Below are 24451 nucleotides of genomic sequence, written 5' to 3' on the forward strand. Positions count from 1 at the left end.
TCATTCGTTAGCAAATAATATTGTGAGCATCACATATCTGTGAATATAAACTTTTATATAAATTGCGCTGGATGTTCGAAAACTTCCCTAATGTAACCGCACCACAGCGAGCGCTCCCTAAAAACAGAGGGGTGAGTTCAGCTACACTTATACCATGTATAGCATTCTGCGGCGCCAGTACAGAACAAACTTCCATGCCTGAATGTCGTTACCCACCACCCCCCATTCGAGAACATCCCAAAACTGTGATAAAAAGTCCAATTTAAATGTGCAACAAATTGAGAAAACAAAAAATAAACCCTTAAAAAGTGTTTAATTTCAAGTGAAGTGTAAAACAAAGTGAAGTTATGACGTTATTTGCTTTACCAGCAACCAGTTACATGATAGAAGAACAAAAGTTTAAAACAAAAAGTATCGATTCAGAGCTGAGTATGCCCTCTTTAATATTTCGGAATCGGTAAGTTTTATTCATAGTTTGAAGTTTGTCGACATCTAAAACAATCGATATTACCATGCGGTGTTCGTAACTACGCAACACTATCGATTGAATTTGACTTGACGTCGTTGTGACGTAACGGATGGACGTTGTTTTGACTAGCGTATTGTCATGATACGGTTTTACTTTCGTTCTACGCTTTCTACTTTGAATTAAATAAGGACGTAGTGATGTAGTAATGAAATAAAATCTATGAAAGTTTATTTATTATTTCTGTTTATTTATATGGAATTTAAAGAACCACTTATTTTAAAAAGCCTTTGTTTATAAAGTATAGCACATCTCAGTAATTTATTTAGAGTATTAAACTCAATATCTATTTCTTGTCTATATGTTACGATGATAACCCGTATGTTTATATGCTACGATGCTAAATGTAAGTAGTTGTCCATGAGCTTTGTAAAATATTAACGAGTAGATACAACAAAAATAGAATACCAATAAAATAAGTTGTCCTATTTAATTGCTATTATAGTAATAACTACTATGCTGTACTAAAAGTAATGTGTGTCACTGGGAGGTAGTTAATGCAGATCGGTCATTAATGGAAATGCCTTAGTCTAAGAAGAATATGATAAAAAATAACAATGCTCCACAACAAATTACAATACAGGTCACGTTTTAGTACAATAGCAAAATGCTCAACGTGAATCGGAACGCATGGCTAGTTATACGTCACAACACGTCATAGCCGGTCGCCATAATGGAAAAAATTAGAATACGGCTAATTTTAGAAGTCTACAAGACACGTGGAAGTACTATATTAATACGTTATATTACTATTTATTACGGTTACTGTTTTTGACATTTCCATTCTAAAGTTGTCTATTTGACTTGATTTGACAAAAAGTTTTGTGACGAATCGTAAGTTTTTTATCAAATCCAAACCAATAGACAAATCGTTTGCTATTGTGAAAGAGGCTGAGCAAGTGCGTAAATTCTTTGCGATCTTAAAAATCCTGCGGTTGGACCGTGTTTTCGTTTCCAAGTTTTGTAAAGGCTTAACTACGAATATCCAAGATGACGAAGTTATTACAACAATTAAACTTTAGTAGTAGTAATTACTATGACGTCGCTACTACCATTTTAGAGCCCGAATCACCCCAGCCCAAGAACTATCAGTAAGTCTATTTTAGTATAATTTATGTACAATCTTCTAGAATACACATATCTTTAACACTCTTCGTAATACGAAAGGTAATTAGAACGGTTACTAACCGTCCTTGGTCTAACTTCATACGTCATCACATCTCATCACAATTCAGCTGAATAATGAAATACCTTCGCTTCCTCGTAATAAAAAAAATGTTGCAACATAATGTGCTTACTTTTTTAAGGTTAAATTTAGAATGATGCAGTCACTTAGAATAGGATTTGAAAATCGAAGTAAGAAACATTAAAGATTAGAGAATGAACAACAACTGACAACAACCTTTGTTGATTTATGACAACAATAAATAATTGAACTGGTCAAATTCATACTTAAAATATTCAAGTAATTAAAATATAATAAAAAGTGCTTTGCTGCATTCATATTCTTTCATAAATCTTACACTTCTGTGTATAATCATCATGTGTCATCATATTATCAGCCAATGGACGTCCACAGCAGGACATTATTATCCTGGGGCAACTTCATCCAGAGACTCACTTGATGTCAAGTTTTTCAGTCACCTGGTGAGGGGTTGATCAACACTGCGTTATCTAGTGCGGGGACCTTTTCAGCACTTTGGGAACTCAATGTCCATCGGCTCTTTGAACAATGTGCCCCACCCAAGACTTTGCTTCTTTGCCAGACCTCTTCAATTCAGTCACACACAGATACTCAGAGCATAGCCGTCATCTGGGTGATAATGAACGTTGTTATGAGGCCCATTGTTAGCAACCAATTAAGATATACACTGTTAGCAACTCCTGGTTCAACTTTAATTACCTGGCACCTCAGCACATTTACACACATATGTGCATACATTGGGCGTCTATGTGTATTGTTTATAGGTTAATATTATTGTAACTTATTGTTATTAGTAGCTCTAGGTATCAGAGCTCATCCAGGGACACCACAGCATGCTTATTTCTGCCATTGTGCACTAACATCAGATTGTCAGTGTCAAAAGGGCTAAGGGCACACTTTCGAAAAAAAAAAAACAGTTGCATTATGAAAAATCAACATTTATTTTACTTCTCTATCTACATAGTCTTTTATTTCAAACACCGTTTAGTTACATGGGTGTTGTGTTTGATCTGTTTATAGTATGTCCCACTGTTGATAGTGTCTCCTGGTAAAAAACTTGTACACTTTCATTTACAAATTTTAAAACGGCGTCACTTGTCGATAAACAATGTGAGCAGATTGACATACGCCTGGTAATTGTTAACATTTTTCATAAGGATATTGACATTTCACAGGTAAAATTTTGTTCTACAAATTGTTGATTTATACTAATATGTGTTTTGATACAAAAAATATATTAAATTACTGACATTATTAGGTCTTTGCCTTCTTATTTTTGTTACTATTTGTTATAGTTTGCAGGGGTGTATTAGTACAAAATATTAGTCAATACCTAAAATAACTGAATGGAGATAACAATCAAACCCAGGACCTTTCTGTTACCCACAGCATGGCTGACTGTGCCAGAAATTTATAATATAATGATATAGTGATAGTTTATCTTGTAAAACAAACGGCTCTCAATCACTGAAATGTGTAATATTTAGTAAAAACAATATAACCACTCCTCCTTTGACCAGGCTATCAAGATCTGACAGTTTTATGGTACTTACTAGCAGCCCTGACATTGCCTATGTTGCGCTTAACACCTACCAACAATACCTTACCAGCTGATAGACGTCCACTGCTGGACATAAGCCTCTTGCATGGACCTCCTAGCACAACGGTTTCAAGCCACCAGCATCCAGCTCCCTCGAACTCCGTGGTCCACCTAGTGTGGGTTTGACCAATACTGTGCTTTCTGGTGTGGGGTCGCCATTCCAGCACCTTAGGACCCCAACGTCCATCGGCTCTTCAAAACCGTGGACTGCCCATTGCCACTTTAGCTTCGCAACTCGCTGAACTATGTCAGTGACTTTAACACCTTAGGGGTTAGATTTTTTGAAAACGTTAGTTACGGGGTAAGAGGAACTAAGTCTGTGCTAGTAAAAAACAACTGTTGACGGATTTCATTACTTAATTTACTTGCTGCTTCAACTGACTTTGTCAGAGCAGTTACTTGACTAGTTCTGTGATATCTGTAGTTTGAAGAAAAAATATGTTGCTTTTACTATTTTGCTTGTAATTTCTATATTTTATCTCCATGACAAACTTCCTGTTGTTGTTAAAATAAGATAAATATTATAGTGGACATTTCTTATTATCTACAAGTTACCTCTTGAATCCTCACCTGATAGTAAGTGATGATCCAATATAAGATGGAAGTGGGCTAACTTGTTCTAAATTGTTAGGAGTAAGTTGAAAATCCACACCCCTTTTGGTTTGTACATGACATCATACTGGAATGCTAAATCACTTGGTGGTACGTCTTTGCCTGTAGGATAGTAACTACCCACTGCCAAAGCCTCCCACCAGCCAGACCTGGACTAATTAGGAAACCTCAATCGGCCTATCCGGGAATCAAGCCCAGGACCTGTCTTGTTGTTTGTTGGATTTGTTAGACGCCCTCAACTTTGTCCATGTGTAATTCAAATCCTACAGGAGTTCAAATCCTACAGGATACCAGGTGTGGATGTTACTCAGACAGTTGTTAATATTTGGCTCAATAACCTCATATTTTCCAGTGAAAGTCCAATAAAAATTGGTTCAACCATTTTAAAGATTAGCCTGAAAAACAGACAGACATTAATTTAAAAAAAATTGGTTTATGTTTTATTACTGTAACCATAAGAACTTAGTAAACACAGATAATTTGAAGTCACAAATGAACTTTTTTTGATTATGTACTTTTGACTAAATGAGTACCTACATTATTTTGCTACATACTCCTACATATTATGTATTGCTTCAATTGTTGGCTGAGTGAATGATAATGTAATGGTAAAAGTATCTTAGGAACATACATTTAATATACATTAATAGCAAATAGTACTTATGCAATGGAAATAAAGGCCAATTTACAATAACACCTTTTATTGGAGAGGTCATTCATCCAAATGTACCAAGGCAGAATCAATTTTAAATTTATAGCTACAAGGCTGTAAATAGATCGACGAATCTGTTGAAGAGATTCATATGTGATGTCCCAATTTAAAGAATAATATTGACCTTGCAAATTGTAAAATCTAGATCAACTTTTCTCATACTGTTGGCATTCTACAAATATTTAAGTATTAAGTATTATTTATTCTGACTTTGGTGTTATCATTGAAGGTTATAATGGTTTTGTTTTATGTATATTTTAGTGATTTAGAGTAGGTGTTTATAATTTGTAGGTGGGTGAGTTCAGAGTAGTGTTGTAAAGTTAGTGATTATAGTCATCAATCTTTTAATGGCCACCATACCATACCATACCATACAATACTCCATCTTATTTCTTTAGTTATTGTAAACATTTTTTTAAATACATATTGAAAGACATAAGACGCCATTTTTCTTGAATAATATTGAAAACTAGCGGACGCCCGCGACTTTATCCGCGTGGAAGTTTTTCACAAATCCCTCGGGAATCATGGATTTTTCCGGGGTTAAAAGTAGCATAAGTGATAATCCATGCTATAATATATCTCAATACCAAATTTTAACTAATATGGTGTAGTCGAGGCGTGAAAGAGTAACAAACAAAATTCGCAAATCTCGTGAAACCATGGCTTTTTTCGGGATAAAAATGTTGCCTATGTGTTAATCCAGAGTAAAATCTATTTCCATTTCAAATTTCAGCCGAATCACTTCAGTAGAAGCGGAGTTAAAGAGTTACAAACACCCAAACAAACATCCAAACATCCATACAAACTGACGCGTTTATAATATTAGTAAGATAGGATAGCATTACTGATGCGACGCTTCGCGTCGTACTGACTCGAGAATGTATTTGTTTTTAATTTTGTATTTGGAACGGCTACGACATAGTCGTGTTCTGTGTGCTCTATCTGCCTATTATTCTTTACTCAGTGGTTGTGCATGGGTGCGTTCAATGGTGGTTTTTTTGACGGCCTCCTTGGCGCAGTGGTATGCGCGGTGGATTTACAAGACGGAGGTCCTGGGTTCAATCCCCGGCTGGGCCGATTGAGGTTTTCTTAATTGGTCCAGGTCTGGCTGGTGGGAGGCTTTGGCCGTGGCTAGTTACGACCTAGCACCAATTAGTAGATAGTTCCGGTACGATGTCGTTTAGAAACCGAAAGGAGAGTGAATTTTCATCCTCCTCCTACTAGACTGCATCATCACTTACCATCAGGTAAAATTGCAGTCAAGGGCTAACTTGTAAAGAATAAAAAAAAAAATGGAGTCGTATTCGTATCACGTTTTGCAGTGATTTTGTAGGCACGTAACACATCTATAGTATAAAATAATCATTGTTGGAGTTCGTATGGAGATAGTACTGTCTTTTTATTGATGAGTCACAGCTTCCGATGTAAATTAAAAAACAGCTGGCCGTTGTCCGCCATTTGTAAAACATCGACCATAGATAATGGCGGCTAACCCAAATAAACAACAGTCACGTGCCGTCTTGGCGCGAATTTTATTTACGTTTTATTTATAAAATGGCGTATTCACGCATTTCGTAGTCGTTATGCCAGGATTATTTTTGAGACAACTTCAAAAAACTGTTATGAATTTGACGTTAAAGAGAATTTGGTGGTAAACATTACAAGTACATGCGTTTTTAAGGAAGCGTGAAAGGGACACATTTTAAGATCTATTTACAAAATATTCGAAAATATTCATTTTACAACACATTTTCATTGAACATTTTGAATTAATTTTTGTTATAGAATTAATCCTAAAAAATAGGGAAATACGTGAGGAAACCTGCATACCCACGAGAGAATTTTCTTAATTCCTGCATACCCACCCAGAGAATTTTCTTAATTCTCTGAATGGGTGAAGTCTAATGATAATTTTATACTATAGATCGGTTATGTCCCTACAAAATCACCGCAAAAAGGGATCCGAATACTACAACTACTACTACAAAACTGAGCGCACACATGCACAATTATGTCTTTAATTCCATTATATATTAATGTTTAAATAGTTTTTACACTTCCTAAACACACAACTCGACATTGTAGACGATATTTAGGTTTTATTTGTTTTAAATTAACGTTCGTTGTTGACCAGAACTAACATTGAGATGTGGAAATTTCCTCTTTTGAGCGCCTCATTTTTCATGGCCTAGTAACACATCTAACGGTATTTAACATCATTGGTGAAGTCTGTGAATCCGCATTGGGCCAGCGTGGTGGACTATTAGACTAACCTCTCTCATTCTGAGAGGAGGCTCGAGCTCAGTAGTGAGCCGCATATGGGTTGATAACGATGATGATGGTATGAATGGTATAGTCAATCTGCCGCATGATAAGTTTTACGTCGACCATTAAATATTCCCAAGGTTGTTTCGTTTTTTCCGCTGCGCAGTTTTCCCCACTCTATTAGAGGAAAATTCCCCGCCGAGCAACGAATCTAAATAAATACAATTAATGGAATACAATACGTTGTTGACTGCACGATAAGCGAGTACATGACAATCAAACAGACTAATCTACGTAGGTAGATACAATTGTCTCTTACGTTATCGCTTGGTATGTACCTATAGAACAAACAAAAGTATTCAGTAGGTAGGTAAGTATAATGGCATACAAACTTTAATTTAACAAATAGCCCTCTGAGCCGAGGTCGAGTCACAGAGGAGACGCCCTTAGAGAGTCGTTCTGCACTTCGCGACTCGCTGAGTTATGTCAGTAGGGTTGGCAACCATACTATAATATATAGTAGTGTACTATATTTCGGGTCTGTGTACTATATACTGTTGTTGTATTACGCAAAAATACTATATTTTTTACATTATTTACAATTTGACAGAAGCAATATCGATTTTATCCGAAAATGACTATCTTAAAGTTGGTTTTCATTAATTTTAAATTAAATGTGAAAAACCATGTGACACTTTTTTTGACAAAAAGTTCTTGAAAAATGCAAGAAGTGCCAATAAATAGTTTTTATAAAAATAAATAGGCCACAAATATAATTAACTTCATCTATTTTTTTGCTTATTCCAAATAATATTATATTTTCTCCAAGTGTACTAGAACTTAAATCTAAAAGTACTTACTAGGTAATATTTTTCTGAAAAAATGTTGGCAACCCTATGTCAGTGACTTTGGTTATTCTGGGGATCTTTTCATTTCTGAATTTCATCATTCGATCTCGCAGCTCAGCGGAACACAGTACTTCATTAGAACATATAAAGGATAAAATATATCAACAATATCAATGTATTATAGTAATAATCCATATAAATGATGAATGCAGTCAGAAATAGATAAGTGCCTGAGATAATATTGTTTACAGCGACGCTTGCCAAAATATTTTTACCTTTCACTTGCCATTGACGACTGTATAATTTATTACATGTTTTGTAAAATAGAATGAATATTATTAGTTCCTGCTCCAATGCCTATTCGATTACTGATCATGAGAATCTGTGAAAGGCCTATTCACTAAATTTGGTCTATTAGCCACCTAATAATTGCCATCAAAGCCATTATAATTCGTATTCCGTAAAGCCATTGTTAACGAAAATAACAATGTCAAACACACTGGTTAGCAGCGGCGAAGACTTCATGCAAGTCAATTTCCACCGGGTTACCTATAAAAATCCATGCATTGTTGTACCGTATCTAGATAATTATATGGGAAGCCGTAGTTTGTATTGCGCTGTATGAATTCCCTTTTCCTCGGGACGGCTTACCTTCATCTAAATTCCATCCTTCACCACTGCTGGTTAGTAATTTTGGTCGGTTAGCAATAAATTTATAATAGTAAATACGAAATCACGTGAGTTAAGAATCACTGTACAAAAAGAATACCCAAGCGTTCCTTGATACTAAATTTATTGTATCAAATCTTTAAGGTTTACGTTACTTTTTCACAGAACAATAGTGTTTTCGTGATAAATATAATAAATATACTTAAACAATACGCATCACTATCTAGCCCCAAAGTAAGCACACATTAGCTTGTGTTATGGGTACTAAGATAGTTGATATTATAATATTCATATACATTTATATACTACATATAAATACTTATAAAAATGTATAAATACACACAGACACTGGAAAAAACCCATGTTCATCACACGAATATTTCCCAGTTGTGGGAATCGAACCCACGGCCGTGGATGCAGAAAGCAGGGTCACTACCCACTGCGCCACGCGGCCGTCAAATATTTTTTGATTTTCATATTCCATCATCACCTTGTTCCTACTTTTTCCACCTAGGTCGCCATTATCTATGGACTGTGGACGTCCACTGTTGGACATAAGCCTCCTACAGACCTCCAAACAACGGTCTCCAACCACTTGCACAGTCTACCTTGACCTACCCGTAGCTCAATGATTATTTTATACTATAGATATGCTACGTGCCTATAAAATCACCGCAAATTGTGATCCGAATTTAGCGACTCCACTGAGGGCATACATGCACATGTTAGATTGCATCATCACTTACCATCATTGTAGTCAAGGGCTAACTTGTAAAGATTCAAAAAAAAGACGCAAATCTTATATCGTCAAATTATCTATTATTGGCGCCACCTTACGTATGTAATAGAATTATTTTAAGAAATATTATGTAGTTTTTGGCATCAATTTTGTCTACATTTTTGGGTCGGTCATGTATAAAGGTAAGCCGCGCCAATTCTTCTATAAATTTATACAAAATATCTATTGTCTTTTACGCCGTAAGTTTGCTATTTTTATAATTTGGCAAGGCGTCCGCATTATGGGTGGGAATAAGCTTCAGTGTGAATCAAGACTCCTTTTTAATCGGATGAAACGCCGACAAACGTTTTCCTAAAAAAAGAATAAAATTAAAAATAAATATATCCAAAAATAATATGCTGTTAATGGCAAACAGCATACGGATAGTGTATCGAAAAATACCGTTTAAAAATCGAATGAAAATTTTGTGATACAGTTTTTTTTTTTTTAGATTTCCGAACTTAAAACATTCCATTGTTTATGTGATATTTGTAGTGTTTTTGTAAAGTGTATATAAAGTAAATTAAATTATTATATTAATAATCTAAGGATAGTTTAATTATTTATTAATAACTTAATAGTTCGACTAGAAAGACTTTGACTTTATTTAATTTTGTTTGACAAAATTTCTCAGAGGAACAATGGTTGTTAAACTAATCTGGTAAGACAAAAAAAATATAAATATATTTAAACAATACACATCACTATCTAGCCCCAAAGTAAGCATACAGAGTAGCTTGTGTTATGGGTGCTAAGATAGTTGATATTATAATATTAATATACAATTATATACTACATATAAATACTTATATAATGTATAAATACACACAGACACTGGAAAACACCCATGCTCATCACACAAATATTTTCCAGTTGTGGGAATCGAACCCACGGCCGTGGATGCAGAAAGCAGGGTCACTACCCACTGCGCCACACGGCCGTCAAATTAATTCATATTAATTGTAATATCATTAATCCTACAAACCCGTGGACATATTTAATTTAGCAGTTTCTAAAAAAATATCACAAATTAAGAGTAAAGAATGTAAATAAATATGAGCCGAACACTTTATTTAATGTAACGATTTTGATGATCTTTGCTAAAAAATATAACACAAGATTCTACAACAAACATTAATTAGTAATTGCTATGAATGTACTACATTCAAATAAAGAATGCATCGGGCAAAGATAACTGGGCCTGTAGCGATGTGGCACGTAAATTCTCTTTCTACAGACGCTAACGCTTCGAAAATTAAAATGACATACACTATCGACGGGTCACTGATCAATTTGTCGATCGAATCTGTCATTCCCATACATTTTGTTAGTTTTCGAAGCGTTAGTGTTTGTAGAAAGAGAACCGATGTGCCACATGGCTAGAGGCCCTGATCTACCAGTAACTATAGCTTTAAACTATATCTCCACCTCTCCACTAAAGAGACCTAACATTCGCTCGTCAAGGTCACTTGCTCAATATTAGCCTGTAGGTATAATATTGGTTTCTTGAACTTATACTGATTTGTGATACCTTCCTTGCCTGGAAGAGCACGTCATCATCATCATCATCATCATCATATCAGGCGATGGACGTCCACTGCAGGACATAGGCCTTTTGTAGGGACTTCCCAACATCACGATACTGAGCCACCTGCATCCAGCGAATCCCTGCGACTCGCTTGATGTCGTCAGTCCACGTGGTGGGGGGTCGGCCAACACTTCGCGGGGTCGCCCGTCCAGCACTTTGAGACCCCAACGTCCATCGGCTCTTCGTACTATGTGCCCCGCCCATTGCCACTTCAGCTTCGCAACTCATTGAGCTATGTCGGTGACTTTGGTTCTTCTGCGGATCTCCTCATTTCTGATTCCAGGAGCCTCGAAGATCACGTAAAGCTGTGGAATTGCGCCTAAATTGTCTTGGATTGTGTATGTCTACCGTCATTTCGATTTAGGGACACCCTAGCCTATAGTGTAACTATACCAATTGAGGTCCGAGCCAAATTCATCGGATGGGGATGTAGAAAAATCGTCACTTTGTATTTTGAAGTGATAACTTCTTATGGGAGGTTTCGTAACGTAACGCGTTACGGCGGCACTCTGGCTTCCCTTTCTCGCACGCATATGGCAGCAGGTTCAAGTTATCACTTCTGTCGGCCGTTCTGAGACGCACACTTTCTTTTTAATTTAAGATTCGAGGTCACAACCTATCAGGCCGAGGGCGCCGTCGAGTCAGTGGACTGTATAATTTTGAAAGTCCTGCAAATCTATAGTTTCGTTATACACTGTTGCTATAAAATATGTCCTCAACTTTAGGATATAATGATGTAAACTTGGTCGAGACGGGAGGACATTATTTCGGATAACAATTCGTCTGACTTTGTCCATCAGGCTAGTTATCCCTTCGGCAAAAACCTAACGTTAGCGATTTAGGGTTCTGGTACGATGGGCGAAACGAGACGGAAACGTGGATTTATTAAACTGTAGCCCTCTAAGTGTAACGCGCTTACATTTTATAGAATATAAAATGTAACTTTGCTTTGCTTAGGCTGGTTTTAGAGTCACGCTGACAATACGCTGACCATCGGCGCTGACAGACGAAATGTATGAACTCCTAGGGAGCGTTTCAGAATAACGTTTCAGGTCGGCGCGCTACGCGCTGAGCTGTCAGCGCCGACGGTCAGCGAGACTCTTAAAACCAGCTTAACTTAGTGGTAGCGCTTAGACCCTCAATGTCAATGACTTGAAAATGTCGAAAAACTATGAAAGAAACTCTTGTTTATTTTCAGTGGCGACGGCGCGTCTCTGAGCGCGGCCGGCAGCAAGCGCTCGGCTTTGTCGGCTTCCGACGCCGAGTGTTTCTCGCTGTGCCTGGGCGCCGGGCCTCTGTGGTGAGTACTGCACTACCTGCTTACCTGAACAAGTAGACGGCGCGTCTCTGAGCGCGGCCGGCAGCAAGCGCTCGGCTTTGTCGGCTTCCGACGCCGAGTGTTTCTCGCTGTGCCTGGGCGCCGGGCCTCTGTGGTGAGTACTGCACTACCTGCTTACCTGAACAAGTAGACGGCGCGTCTCTGAGCGCGGCCGGCAGCAAGCGCTCGGCTTTGTCGGCTTCCGACGCCGAGTGTTTCTCGCTGTGCCTGGGCGCCGGGCCTCTGTGGTGAGTACTGCACTACCTGCTTACCTGAACAAGTAGACGGCGCGTCTCTGAGCGCGGCCGGCAGCAAGCGCTCGGCTTTGTCGGCTTCCGACGCCGAGTGTTTCTCGCTGTGCCTGGGCGCCGGGCCTCTGTGGTGAGTACTGCACTACCTGCTTACCTGAACAAGTAGACGGCGCGTCTCTGAGCGCGGCCGGCAGCAAGCGCTCGGCTTTGTCGGCTTCCGACGCCGAGTGTTTCTCGCTGTGCCTGGGCGCCGGGCCTCTGTGGTGAGTACTGCACTACCTGCTTACCTGAACAAGTAGACGGCGCGTCTCTGAGCGCGGCCGGCAGCAAGCGCTCGGCTTTGTCGGCTTCCGACGCCGAGTGTTTCTCGCTGTGCCTGGGCGCCGGGCCTCTGTGGTGAGTACTGCACTACCTGCTTACCTGAACAAGTAGACGGCGCGTCTCTGAGCGCGGCCGGCAGCAAGCGCTCGGCTTTGTCGGCTTCCGACGCCGAGTGTTTCTCGCTGTGCCTGGGCGCCGGGCCTCTGTGGTGAGTACTGCACTACCTGCTTACCTGAACAAGTAGACGGCGCGTCTCTGAGCGCGGCCGGCAGCAAGCGCTCGGCTTTGTCGGCTTCCGACGCCGAGTGTTTCTCGCTGTGCCTGGGCGCCGGGCCTCTGTGGTGAGTACTGCACTACCTGCTTACCTGAACAAGTAGACGGCGCGTCTCTGAGCGCGGCCGGCAGCAAGCGCTCGGCTTTGTCGGCTTCCGACGCCGAGTGTTTCTCGCTGTGCCTGGGCGCCGGGCCTCTGTGGTGAGTACTGCACTACCTGCTTACCTGAACAAGTAGACGGCGCGTCTCTGAGCGCGGCCGGCAGCAAGCGCTCGGCTTTGTCGGCTTCCGACGCCGAGTGTTTCTCGCTGTGCCTGGGCGCCGGGCCTCTGTGGTGAGTACTGCACTACCTGCTTACCTGAACAAGTAGACGGCGCGTCTCTGAGCGCGGCCGGCAGCAAGCGCTCGGCTTTGTCGGCTTCCGACGCCGAGTGTTTCTCGCTGTGCCTGGGCGCCGGGCCTCTGTGGTGAGTACTGCACTACCTGCTTACCTGAACAAGTAGACGGCGCGTCTCTGAGCGCGGCCGGCAGCAAGCGCTCGGCTTTGTCGGCTTCCGACGCCGAGTGTTTCTCGCTGTGCCTGGGCGCCGGGCCTCTGTGGTGAGTACTGCACTACCTGCTTACCTGAACAAGTAGACGGCGCGTCTCTGAGCGCGGCCGGCAGCAAGCGCTCGGCTTTGTCGGCTTCCGACGCCGAGTGTTTCTCGCTGTGCCTGGGCGCCGGGCCTCTGTGGTGAGTACTGCACTACCTGCTTACCTGAACAAGTAGACGGCGCGTCTCTGAGCGCGGCCGGCAGCAAGCGCTCGGCTTTGTCGGCTTCCGACGCCGAGTGTTTCTCGCTGTGCCTGGGCGCCGGGCCTCTGTGGTGAGTACTGCACTACCTGCTTACCTGAACAAGTAGACGGCGCGTCTCTGAGCGCAGCCGGCTTGTTTGCTGCAAGCAAATAACCCTTTCTATTGGCAAAATATGTTTTTAATCGGTTAAGTAGATCCAGAGATTCCCTACAATATCACAAACTTTACCTCTTTATTATATTAGTATACCTGTAGCTACCTACCTACATACATCCGCTCGCTGCGCCTTGCGGCAGCTGACTAACACGTCGGACACGTCATCGAAACGACTGGCCCTCCACTGCATTGTCGCCCTCGTCCCATCGCACCACATCGGTATGAACTCGTCCGAAAAGAGTTCGAAAACATGATCGAGCAAGGAATATGCCGCCCAAGCAAAAGCCCTTGGTCATCGCCACTACACGTCGTTCCGAAGAAGAATGGGGATATACGAGTCTGCGGTGACTATCGAAGACTCAACAGCTGCACGATACCAGACCGCTACCCGATACCTCGCATAAAGGACTTCACACATCAACTGGCGCACAAGACTATATTTTCAACCATCGACCTCAACCGAGCTTACCAGCAAATTAGAGTCCGAGAAGAAGACATAGCGAAGACAGCCCTAATTTCTTCCATGGGATTATTTGAGTTCCCTCGGATGACGCCGGGACTACGAAACGCCGGACAGACCTTCCAAAGGTTCATCCACGAGGTACTACACGGCCTTGACTTCGTCTTCGCATTCATCGACGATCTTCTAGTCGCAAGTCCCGATGCAACCACGCATGAAAAACACCTACGAATGGTTCTACAAAGACTGGAAGAAAACGGGATCACAATCAACCCGTCAAAATGTGTATTTGGTCAACCTGAAGTCAAGTTTCTCGGTTTCAACGTGAGCGAAAAGGGAATCAAACCGCCTGAAGAAAAAATCATAGCAATCTGCAAGTACGAAAAACCGAAAACTATCGAAGAGCTACGAAGATTCCTTGGAATGACGAATTTCTACAGAGAACACATTCCGAAAGCAGCCGAAATTCAAATTCCACTTCACGCCTACTTACATAACTCGAAGAATTTTTTCTTCGAGTTATGTAAGTAGGCGTGAAGTGGAATTTGAATTTCGGCTTTCTGATCGGACAAAAATTGAATGGAGCGACGAAGCAACGAAATCATTCGAAGCGTGCAAAGAAGCCATACAAAACGCAGCCCTGCTAGCACATCCATCGCACGAAGCGCAGCTCGCAATATTCAGCGATGCTTCGGACCTGTCAGCCGGTGCTGTGTTACAACAATACGTCAACGAAGCATGGCAACCGCTCGGATATTTTTCGAAGAAATTCTCAGACGCTCAGAAAAAGTACAGTACGTTCGACAGAGAGCTACTCGCAATCTACATGGCAATCAAACACTTCAGGAAAACTTTCGAAGGACGAAGCCTGATAATATTCTGCGATCACAAACCGTTGACATACGTTCTACAGAAGCCGCCTTCCACGACCGAAACACCGCGAAGAGCGAGACAGCTGATCTTTATCAGTGAATTCACAACTGATATTCGTCATATCAACGGGAAGGACAACGTAGTCGCCGATGCACTGAGTCGCGTTCCTATCGACAGTGTGTCATATCCATCGACGCTCGACTATGAAAAAATCGCAGAAGCGCAAGACAAAGAGATCAATGTAATCAAAAAACTTCAAGAACAAGAAAATCTCTCGATAAAGAAAATCATAGTACCAAACTTGAAGTCGCCGATCTACTGCGAAACATCGACATCGTCTGCTCGTCCGTACATACCTACGGAATTTCGCAAAGCCGCATTCGACGCTGTTCACAACATCAGTCACCCAGGCATACGATCTACACTCAAACTCGTCACGGAGAGATTCTTTTGGCCTGAAATGAACATTGAAGTCAGAGAGTTAGCGAAGAACTGCATTCAATGTCAACGATGCAAGGTACAACGCCACACGAAGAGCAGCCCATCAACATTCCCACCGAGCGATAGGTTCGAGCACGTGAATTTGGACTGCGTGGGCCCTCTAGAGACGTCTCCCGAAGGATATCGATATCTCGTCACAATGATCGATCGAGCAACGAGATGGCCCGAAGCTGTACCTACCGACAACATCTCTGCAGAATCAGTTGCGAAGATATTCTACGAACACTGGATATGTCGATATGGTACACCCAGCTACGTCACTACAGATCAGGGCAGAAACTTCACCAGCAACCTGTTCACGAAGCTGCTGAGAATTATGGGCATACAACATACCCGTACATCGCCATACCATCCGCAAGCAAATGGAATTGTTGAACGATGGCACCGCTCGCTCAAGACATCACTGAAAGCCCGTCTATCGCAACATACTACGTGGATCGACGAGCTACCAACAGTACTTTTGGGTCTACGAGCTGCAGTACGAACAGACACTAACGTCAGCGCCGCCGAAGTCACCTACGGAAGAAATCTACGCCTGCCGTGTGATTTTTTCACTACTACGTCATCAAACGAGCAAGACTTGAACTATGATTATGTGAGCAGACTACGCGAATCAATCAATTCAGTCAAGCCCAGCCAACCAATAGCCTCGCACGGAAACAAAAGAGCTGTATTCGTACACAAAGATCTCCAAACATGCGAATACGTGTTTTTAAGAAACGATGCAGTTAGAAAACCTCTACAAGCAACATACGAAGGTCCATTCAAGGTGCTAGAACGAGACAGCAAGACCTTTCAAGCTACAGTTGCCAGAGAGACGTTCCGCAGTCATATCAATCGACAGACTCAAGCCTGCATACACGATCAACACAGACGATTCCGAGCAGTATACGAAGCGCACAGAGCAGAAAGCTACAACTTCGAAGCCCGAATCATCAGTGAAGACGCAAGATTCAAGACCTCCAGCAACGTGCAAACAGATCAAGCCGATTTTGAAAACAACAAGATCCGGGCGAGTGTCTAGACTGCCTGTACGTTTTCACTAGGGGATGAGTACTGTAGCTACCTACCTACTTACATCCGCTCGCTGCGCCTTGCGGCAGCTGACTAACTATGCGCGCAAGGCGAGCCGATATATAAGTCCAGTCTTCGCGAGCCGCCGATCATCGGAGTACATACCTATATCAAATTCTAGTGTGGAATGATACCGCGACCATCGGCGCCGCGGTTTTATAGTACGCGATATCAACCAGCGTTATTGTGATTGGTCGTTTAGATTTCGTTTACTGTCGCGCGTACCTAATATTATTTAATGTAAACTGTAGATATAATTAATACATTCTGACCGAAATATATTCAATACATTCGATACAATTCGATACAAACCAAGTCTTTCATTACATCTCTCCAACTGGCTAAATACCCGTAGAGTAACCAGAGGTGTTGTCGGCAGGTGGTCCTGATGTCCCTGCTCACGGCTCAGCACCGCCCGGAGGGGTGAGCAGCGGGGCCGCGAGCCCCGCGACCCCGTCCACCCCCATCCACGACGACAACAACCGTGAGTGCACACCCTTTTTATACACTTAGTGACCATTAATGGGAACGGTTGCCAAGTGATCATTAATCAGCCTATTAACCGCCCACTACAACCCCTTTTCTTATAGGAGCTTATCTGGCTAGCTAGCATATACCCACCCATCAATATTGATAAAATCATCCATTTGTAAGCAGCGCGCGAAACCCACTACATAACCTTACACTTAATGACCATAAATGGGAAAGGTTGGCAAGTTAAGAGGACCTAAGCCAGAGGTTGTGTTTAGAGGAGGAACTTCACACGGCTCTTCTCGAGGATTACTGCTCTCTGTATCCGACCTTTGATCGGCCTCCGTGACGCAGTGTTGTGTGGTGGACTTACAAGACAGAGGTCCTGGGTTTGATCCCCGGCTGGACCGCTTGAGTTTTTCTTAATTGGTCCAGGTCTGGCTGGTGGGAGGCTTCGGCCGTGGCTAGTTACCACCCTACCGATAAACACGTACCGCCAAGCGATTTAGCGTTCCGATATGATGTCGTGTAGAAACAGAAAGGGGTGTGGTTTTCATCCTCCTCCTAACAAGTTAGCCCGCTTCCATCTTAGATTTATCATCACTTACCATCAGGTGAGATTGTAGTCAAGGGCAAACTGGTAAAAAAAATCTCGGCACTGCCGATGCCGGGAGGAGCGAGAGGGGAGAAGAGTGCTTGTGAACACCACTCCTCACAATACCATTCTGATATTCTGATCTCTGTCCATATAAGTTGAGGATGATGAAGGTCTAGAAAACCTTCTTACAATATGCGCCGTTTCAAGTATTTTGTCTTCTGTATGCGAAATTCGTTCTAACAGCTAAACGAAAGCTGTTTTAGGTTTAAAAGTTAAAGCCGATGGTGTTTGCGTTGCAGGTGACTTGTTGAGTGCCCTGCTATGGGCCAGCGCGAGCTCGCTAAGCAGCAGCGCCGAGAGCCTCGCCGCCGAGGCCGCGCACACCCACCCAGCGCTACACCCGCAGCAGAGAGAAGCGGTGAGTTCATCCCCACTTCACATTCATCATCATCATCATATCAGCCGATGGACGTCCACTGCAGGACATAGGCTTTTTGTAGGGACTTCCAAACATCACGATACTGAGCCACCTGCATCGAATCCCTGCGACTCGCTTGATGTCGTCAGTCCACCTGGTGGGGGGGGTCGACCAACACTGCGCTTATATTCATCATAATCATAATCATCGTTTATTTGCACAAAACATGTAAAAAAAAGGTGACAAAAAAGACATACTGTCTTTCAAATTTGAAATAAACTATCAGCAGACAGATGCCGTGAGTTCGTCCACATTTCATCCCCATTAGATTGTATTCATCCCTTAGTAAAACAATCAAAAACAATAAACTCTCACGTTTACACTTTTTATGAACCCGTAGCAGAAAGATGCTGTAAATTCGTCCCCACTTCACATAAAATTCATGCCCATAGTAATACGATCGAAAACAATATATATTCTTCCTGCTGCAGACAGATGTCGTGAGTTCATGCCCACTTGACTTTTTATTCATCTCTTAGTTATACGATCGAAAACAATAAACTCTCACGTTTACATTTTGTATGATCCGCAGCAAAAAGATGCGGTGAGTTCGTCCCCACTTAATATTATATTGATCCCCTCAGTAATACAAACAAAACCAAAAAATTCTCTTAAATTTATAGTTATCCTGCAGCAGATCGATATCGCGAGTTCGTCCTCATTTCATCCCCATTGTATTTATCCCTTAGTTTTACGATCGAAAACAATAAACTCTCACGTTTACACTTTGTATGATCCCGCAGCAAAAAGATGCTGTGAGTCCGTCCCTACTTCATAGTATATTCATTCCCACAGTAATACAATCAAAAACATTAAAATTGTCTTTTAAAATTATCATTATTCTGCAGCGGGAAGATCCCGTGAGTTTGTCCCCATTTCACTCCTACTTGACATTCTTTTACTTCACCGCTCCTCACAGTATATTCATCCCATAAGATCCATCCAGTAGATCATCATCATATGTGATTAAAAAAAAATACACTTCTGACGCTCTTACAGCTCCCTTCCACAAAAAAGGTTTATTGTAAGAGGAAATCACGACCGCTGTCTTAAATTAAAATCGTAATTGCAAATAATAAAATTAAATTTAAATTACACAACTTCCATTTAAATTTCAAAATTACAATTTTTTTTACCACCTTATTTTACCCCACATTCTTCATCTATCACGGAAGCAGGGGTTGAAAACTCCTAATTCATCCAATATTCACACAACTTTATTGGTATAATTTTACACATTTCAATTACAGGTAATAAACAAGATCCTCGAGCGCAAAGATCGCCAGCCGGTGAAGATTGACTTCAAGATCTTCCTCACCGAGAATACTGTTACTCGCTGGGAAGCTGTGAGTATACTTTTTATACTTTGAAAGCTACCAAAAGGTAAAAATACATATTTAAAGATCTCTCTCAGCGACTATTACTACTATACTTTTGTGATATTTAGTGAGTGTTTTTTAGCAATCCATGGCAACGTCGCGAAAGTGACCCCTTAAATAGCTGTAGCTCCGAAAGTAACGATCCCAGATACCCTGTTTATACTACAAGATTTAGACTTACAGCCAAGCTGTGGATTTTCATCCCCCTCCTAACAAGTTAGCCCGCTTCCATTTTAGATTGCATCATCACTTACCACATAACACCAGGTAAGATTGTAGTCAAGGACTAACTTGTAGAGAATAAAAAAAAAGATTGCTTAACTATTAGCATACTCTTAATTTATATTTAATTTTACAGACCTGTCATCATCCCTATTATGACTGTATTTGACCTTGAAACCCTATTATGATTGTATTTGACCTTGAATCCCTATTATGCTTGTATTTGATCTTGAATCCCTATTATGACTCTATTTGACCTTGAATCCCTATTATGCCTGTATTTGACCTTGAACTTATGAGACATGATCAAGATTTTAGGCATTTCTTGTTGTTTGGTGCAGGTAGTGAAGGGTGGCACCATCTACCTGCGCGTGCCCGGTGTGCTGCAGGCGGGCAGCAAGGAGAGCTTCATGCTGCTGCTGGACTTCGCTGAGGAGAGGCTCGGCTGCGCCAAGTGAGTTCACCACCAACGTGCCCCGAAGAGCACGTTTAACCGTCAATTCCGTGTCATTAAGACAAAGACTATATTACGAGTGGGTAGGACAATAGACCAACGAGGCGGGATTCCATCCGATGATGAGACCGACCTCTTTACCGTTGAGCTATTGACGATTTAAACCCGAGTTTACCGACTTTCATTTAAACGGCGTTTACAGAACCGGCCCGTCAAATATTAAACGTAGTTTGAACAACGAGCTTTTTGGACTCTGGTTTGTAAACGGTGCGATTGAGAATGGGATGGAACGATCTATGAACAATTTATTTATTATCTTTAACAACATTGCCAAATTGCGAGAAATTCCCCAAATGTCGGGGATTTTTAGGGAATTGACATTAATTTTTTCCCCAATTTGGGGAGTTTTCGGTTCGATTTATTATTTACCATGTCCAATTGACAATTATTTGTCATTTTGTTATATTTTTTTGTTTGGTAATTGAAGCTGGCAGCATCCAGTGGCATAAAACCTCAAAGTTAGGATTTATTTATGGGAGAAAATGAATTATTTCTAAAACTGAAAAATATACTCTTTTATAATTTTACGGGTCCTTTTCATTTTGGTAGTTGAGAGAGTCAACTTCACGAAACTTGCGAGCGTTACAAAAACATAGCCTAAATATATCTGTCAAAGACGTCTTAACCAGGGTAGTCACGCTCGGTTAAGATAAACGCCCGATTTACATCCTTGACCGATGAGATGTGGTGAACAGGAAAGGAGATGGTCCATTTCAGATCCATTCTTGTACCCCGTATCATTAAAATTTAAAAAATACTAGGACTTTATTAAAATTTACTAAAGTTAATAAATCTAACTAAATAAATAAAATAAAAACCCAAGTTTTTGAGTTATCAAGATGGCGCCCATAGAGCAACTATGACATGACAATTGACAGCAAACGTCAAATCGATTACTGCATTGAAAACGTCATAATAATGTTGCATTTCTTGGGAGACAATGAATATTATTTCGAAAGAATTAAAGTAAATTCGTAGATTTGTATAATCAAAAATAACTGATCCTGGACTCCATACAATTTTGGACCATCTCCTTTAGCTAAACGGAGTTTAACTTATTTAAACGGTTGTTTATGTTTAAACAAATGTCGGTGAACTCGAACCTTAGTTTAATAATATGGCGCAAAAATTAATCGAACTTTGTAGTGATGATTGGCATTTGTTTTCTTATGACGTCACGTGAAATTATCGTCAGCCTTTAACCAATTGTTTTAACCAATTGTTTTTTCCCAGTTGCATAATCTGCGTACTCAAGAACCGCTCCGACCGGGCCACGCTGCTGCGCACGTTCATGTTCATGGGATTCCAGCTCCTGTCCCCAAACTCGCCGCTTATGCAAGAAATAAATAACCCGGAATACATTTTCTTGCACTACAATATGCAGTAGTTGTCTTCGGTGTTGCCATATAACGATTTTTCTACCATTATAGTAGTGTTTAGTGTTTTAACAACTTTTTTTTAAATTCTTTTATTAGAAGTATTGCTAGTGGTAGTGTTTTGGTGTCCCCGAAGACAATATCGTCCGAATAGTGAAACGTTTTTGACTTATTGTGACGTCAAATTACTGTCACTTTTTTTAGAAAAAAAAATTATTAGACGTTTCAGTACTTGGTCATGTGACAGCTAATTAACATTTCCTTTCGGTATATTGTAGTTTTTCAGAGCTGTCAAGTATTGCATTAAAAAAAACAGTATTCTATTTGCACTATTTTTCATGTAAAATCACTCGGCTTGCATAGTGGTAAGGCGTCAACAAGTCTCGTTTATATAGTATTTAGGTTAAGTGTATACTTATTATTGTAGAAACTCGCGTTATGGTTGATTTCTCTATTTTTTTTTTGTTTGGGTTATGTTCACTAAATAGGCTAGAATCCAATCTAGTGAAATTATGATTAAGTAAAAACTAGAATCCAGAGCAAAAAAAAAATTAAAAGCCTATAACCCAAAGATCTTAAATAAAAATGTAGAGAATAGAAAAAAAAAGAGAAAGATGCCAAGCACGAGTCGTAGTAATATTGTTTGTTTCTACAATTTCAGTTTTGAACATACATCTTTTTGTGTCTTCGATTCAAAACTGAAATGGTAGAAATTTTTTATTTCTACTTTAACGTTAATTATTATTATTATTGTATCGGGAAGTATATTATGTCGTCGTGTATGTTCACCCGTTCCGGGGGTAGAGCCCGAAAAAAAAACAAAAAAAAAACTAAAATTTAAAAAAAAAAATATAAAAAAGTAAAACTAAAAAAAAAAATCATTTTAAATCAGTTCCCAGCTACATCGTATAAAAACAGTATTTTTTGGACGTACGTTCGCCGATCTTTTTTATTAAAAAAAAAATAACACCTTTTTTAATATCTTAGCCGTGTACTGCATTTTCTATAGTTATGACTCGGCGTTTGTACGTACTATTTGATCTTTTTTCCACGATTTTCACGTATTTTTTTAAATATTCACGTACTTTTGGGAATATAAGGGCGTCTACACACGTATTTGGAGGTATTAGAAATGCAAACATAACAGTATTGTAACTCGATGTGTACACGTCCTTACGTATATAAATTCTATAACATAGCAAGTAAGTGGTTTGTGCTTTTTTTTTTATAAATCCTTTCTTTTTATTGTATCAAAAATATTAACGCTTTATTTTATGTTTTTTTTTTATCAACAATTGAGAATTCCAATAAAAATTATGTAAAACGTTCTTAATAATTTGAAATAAACCAATTCCAACGAACTTGTGTTTTGTTTGTATTATTTTTTCAATGTTTTTTTTTTCTAAAAATATGATAAAAACGAAAATTGCCCGTAGTAAATAGGCTTTAGTAATAAATATATATATTTTACTTAAAAACATAAACTAAAGCGTAGTTTACATCCTATAAGTAATCTTATACTTTAATACATATATTCTAGTAACGATTACTTAAAAGGTAACCCCCCTATAGAGTTATGTTTCACACTGGCTCCTCAATGTCATAGAACAAATAATGCTACTAGAAGTCTATAATCAAATACCTAAAATAGCATACAGGTTAACCAAAAATTAATAATCTATGTAGTCCATCATCATGGATACTATCCATGATTACTGGATTATTTTAATTCCAATGTCGTAAATTACTCAATATATCTAGATAAATTCTTGATTTTAGACCGTATGCTCCACACGAAGACGAAAATACTAGGTTTTCTTTTTGTAGAAGAAACGTATTTTATCCGCTAAATATAATTTGTTTCTTACAAGTGGGCTATACAACTAACGTGGGCTTAAAAAGTTTTCTTTCATCATTCGTTGATTGAACGCCTATACGTAAGAAGGGAAGCTATTCTTTATAGTGTAATTAGGTACATAGTAACGAAGTCTTGTCTGCTCTAGTGGAATTATTTGTCTATGATCTATGACATAAGTTGCGAAGTGCAGTATTAGTTTTAAGTCTTACTAATTTTGAGGGGCAGTGTGAATAGTTTTTAGTTGATAAGTTTAATTAATGTAACAATTAATGGAAACTATTAAAAATGTAATATTAATCATTATGTGTTTCATTAACAGCTTTGCCCGTTTTAATAAAAAAAATCAGTAAATTGGGAAACATAAGGGAACTTTGTTAACTTTGCCTCATTGGTTATATTTATTTGTTTACACTCTGTTGTACTGTTACATTACCATAAAAAAATTATTATATACAACAAAAATATATAAAAGAAGTAATTTATAAAAGGCGTCCTTATCACATAAATGCGTTACTTGCCACTATGGCTTAGGAAAATGGGCGTAATCTACCGACAAAGACGTACCGCCAAGGGATTTAACGTTCCGGTACGATATTGTGTAGAAACCGAAAGGGGTGTGCATTTTTATCCTCCTAACAAGTTAGTTCCATCTTAGAGTGTACCATCACTTACCATCAGGTGTGATTGTAATTAAGGACTGACTTGTAATGAAAAGAAAAAAAAATAT

General features: G+C 40.0%; 1 protein-coding gene across 1 annotated transcript; it reads left to right on the plus strand.

The window, feature by feature from the left end:
- Positions 1 to 186: 186 nt before the first annotated feature.
- Positions 187 to 24024, plus strand: LOC112051607 (ornithine decarboxylase antizyme). Its single transcript, XM_052886822.1, is given in 8 exon segments — positions 187 to 457; positions 12004 to 12105; positions 17208 to 17214; positions 17216 to 17312; positions 18197 to 18315; positions 19626 to 19721; positions 20318 to 20430; positions 21724 to 24024. Coding segments are annotated over 8 exon segments (798 nt in total). The 5' UTR covers positions 187 to 347; the 3' UTR covers positions 21878 to 24024.
- The last annotated feature ends 427 nt before the right edge of the window (positions 24025 to 24451 follow it).

Source organism: Bicyclus anynana, chromosome 18 (genome assembly GCF_947172395.1).
Source record: "Bicyclus anynana chromosome 18, ilBicAnyn1.1, whole genome shotgun sequence".
Classification (NCBI taxonomy): domain Eukaryota; kingdom Metazoa; phylum Arthropoda; class Insecta; order Lepidoptera; family Nymphalidae; genus Bicyclus; species Bicyclus anynana.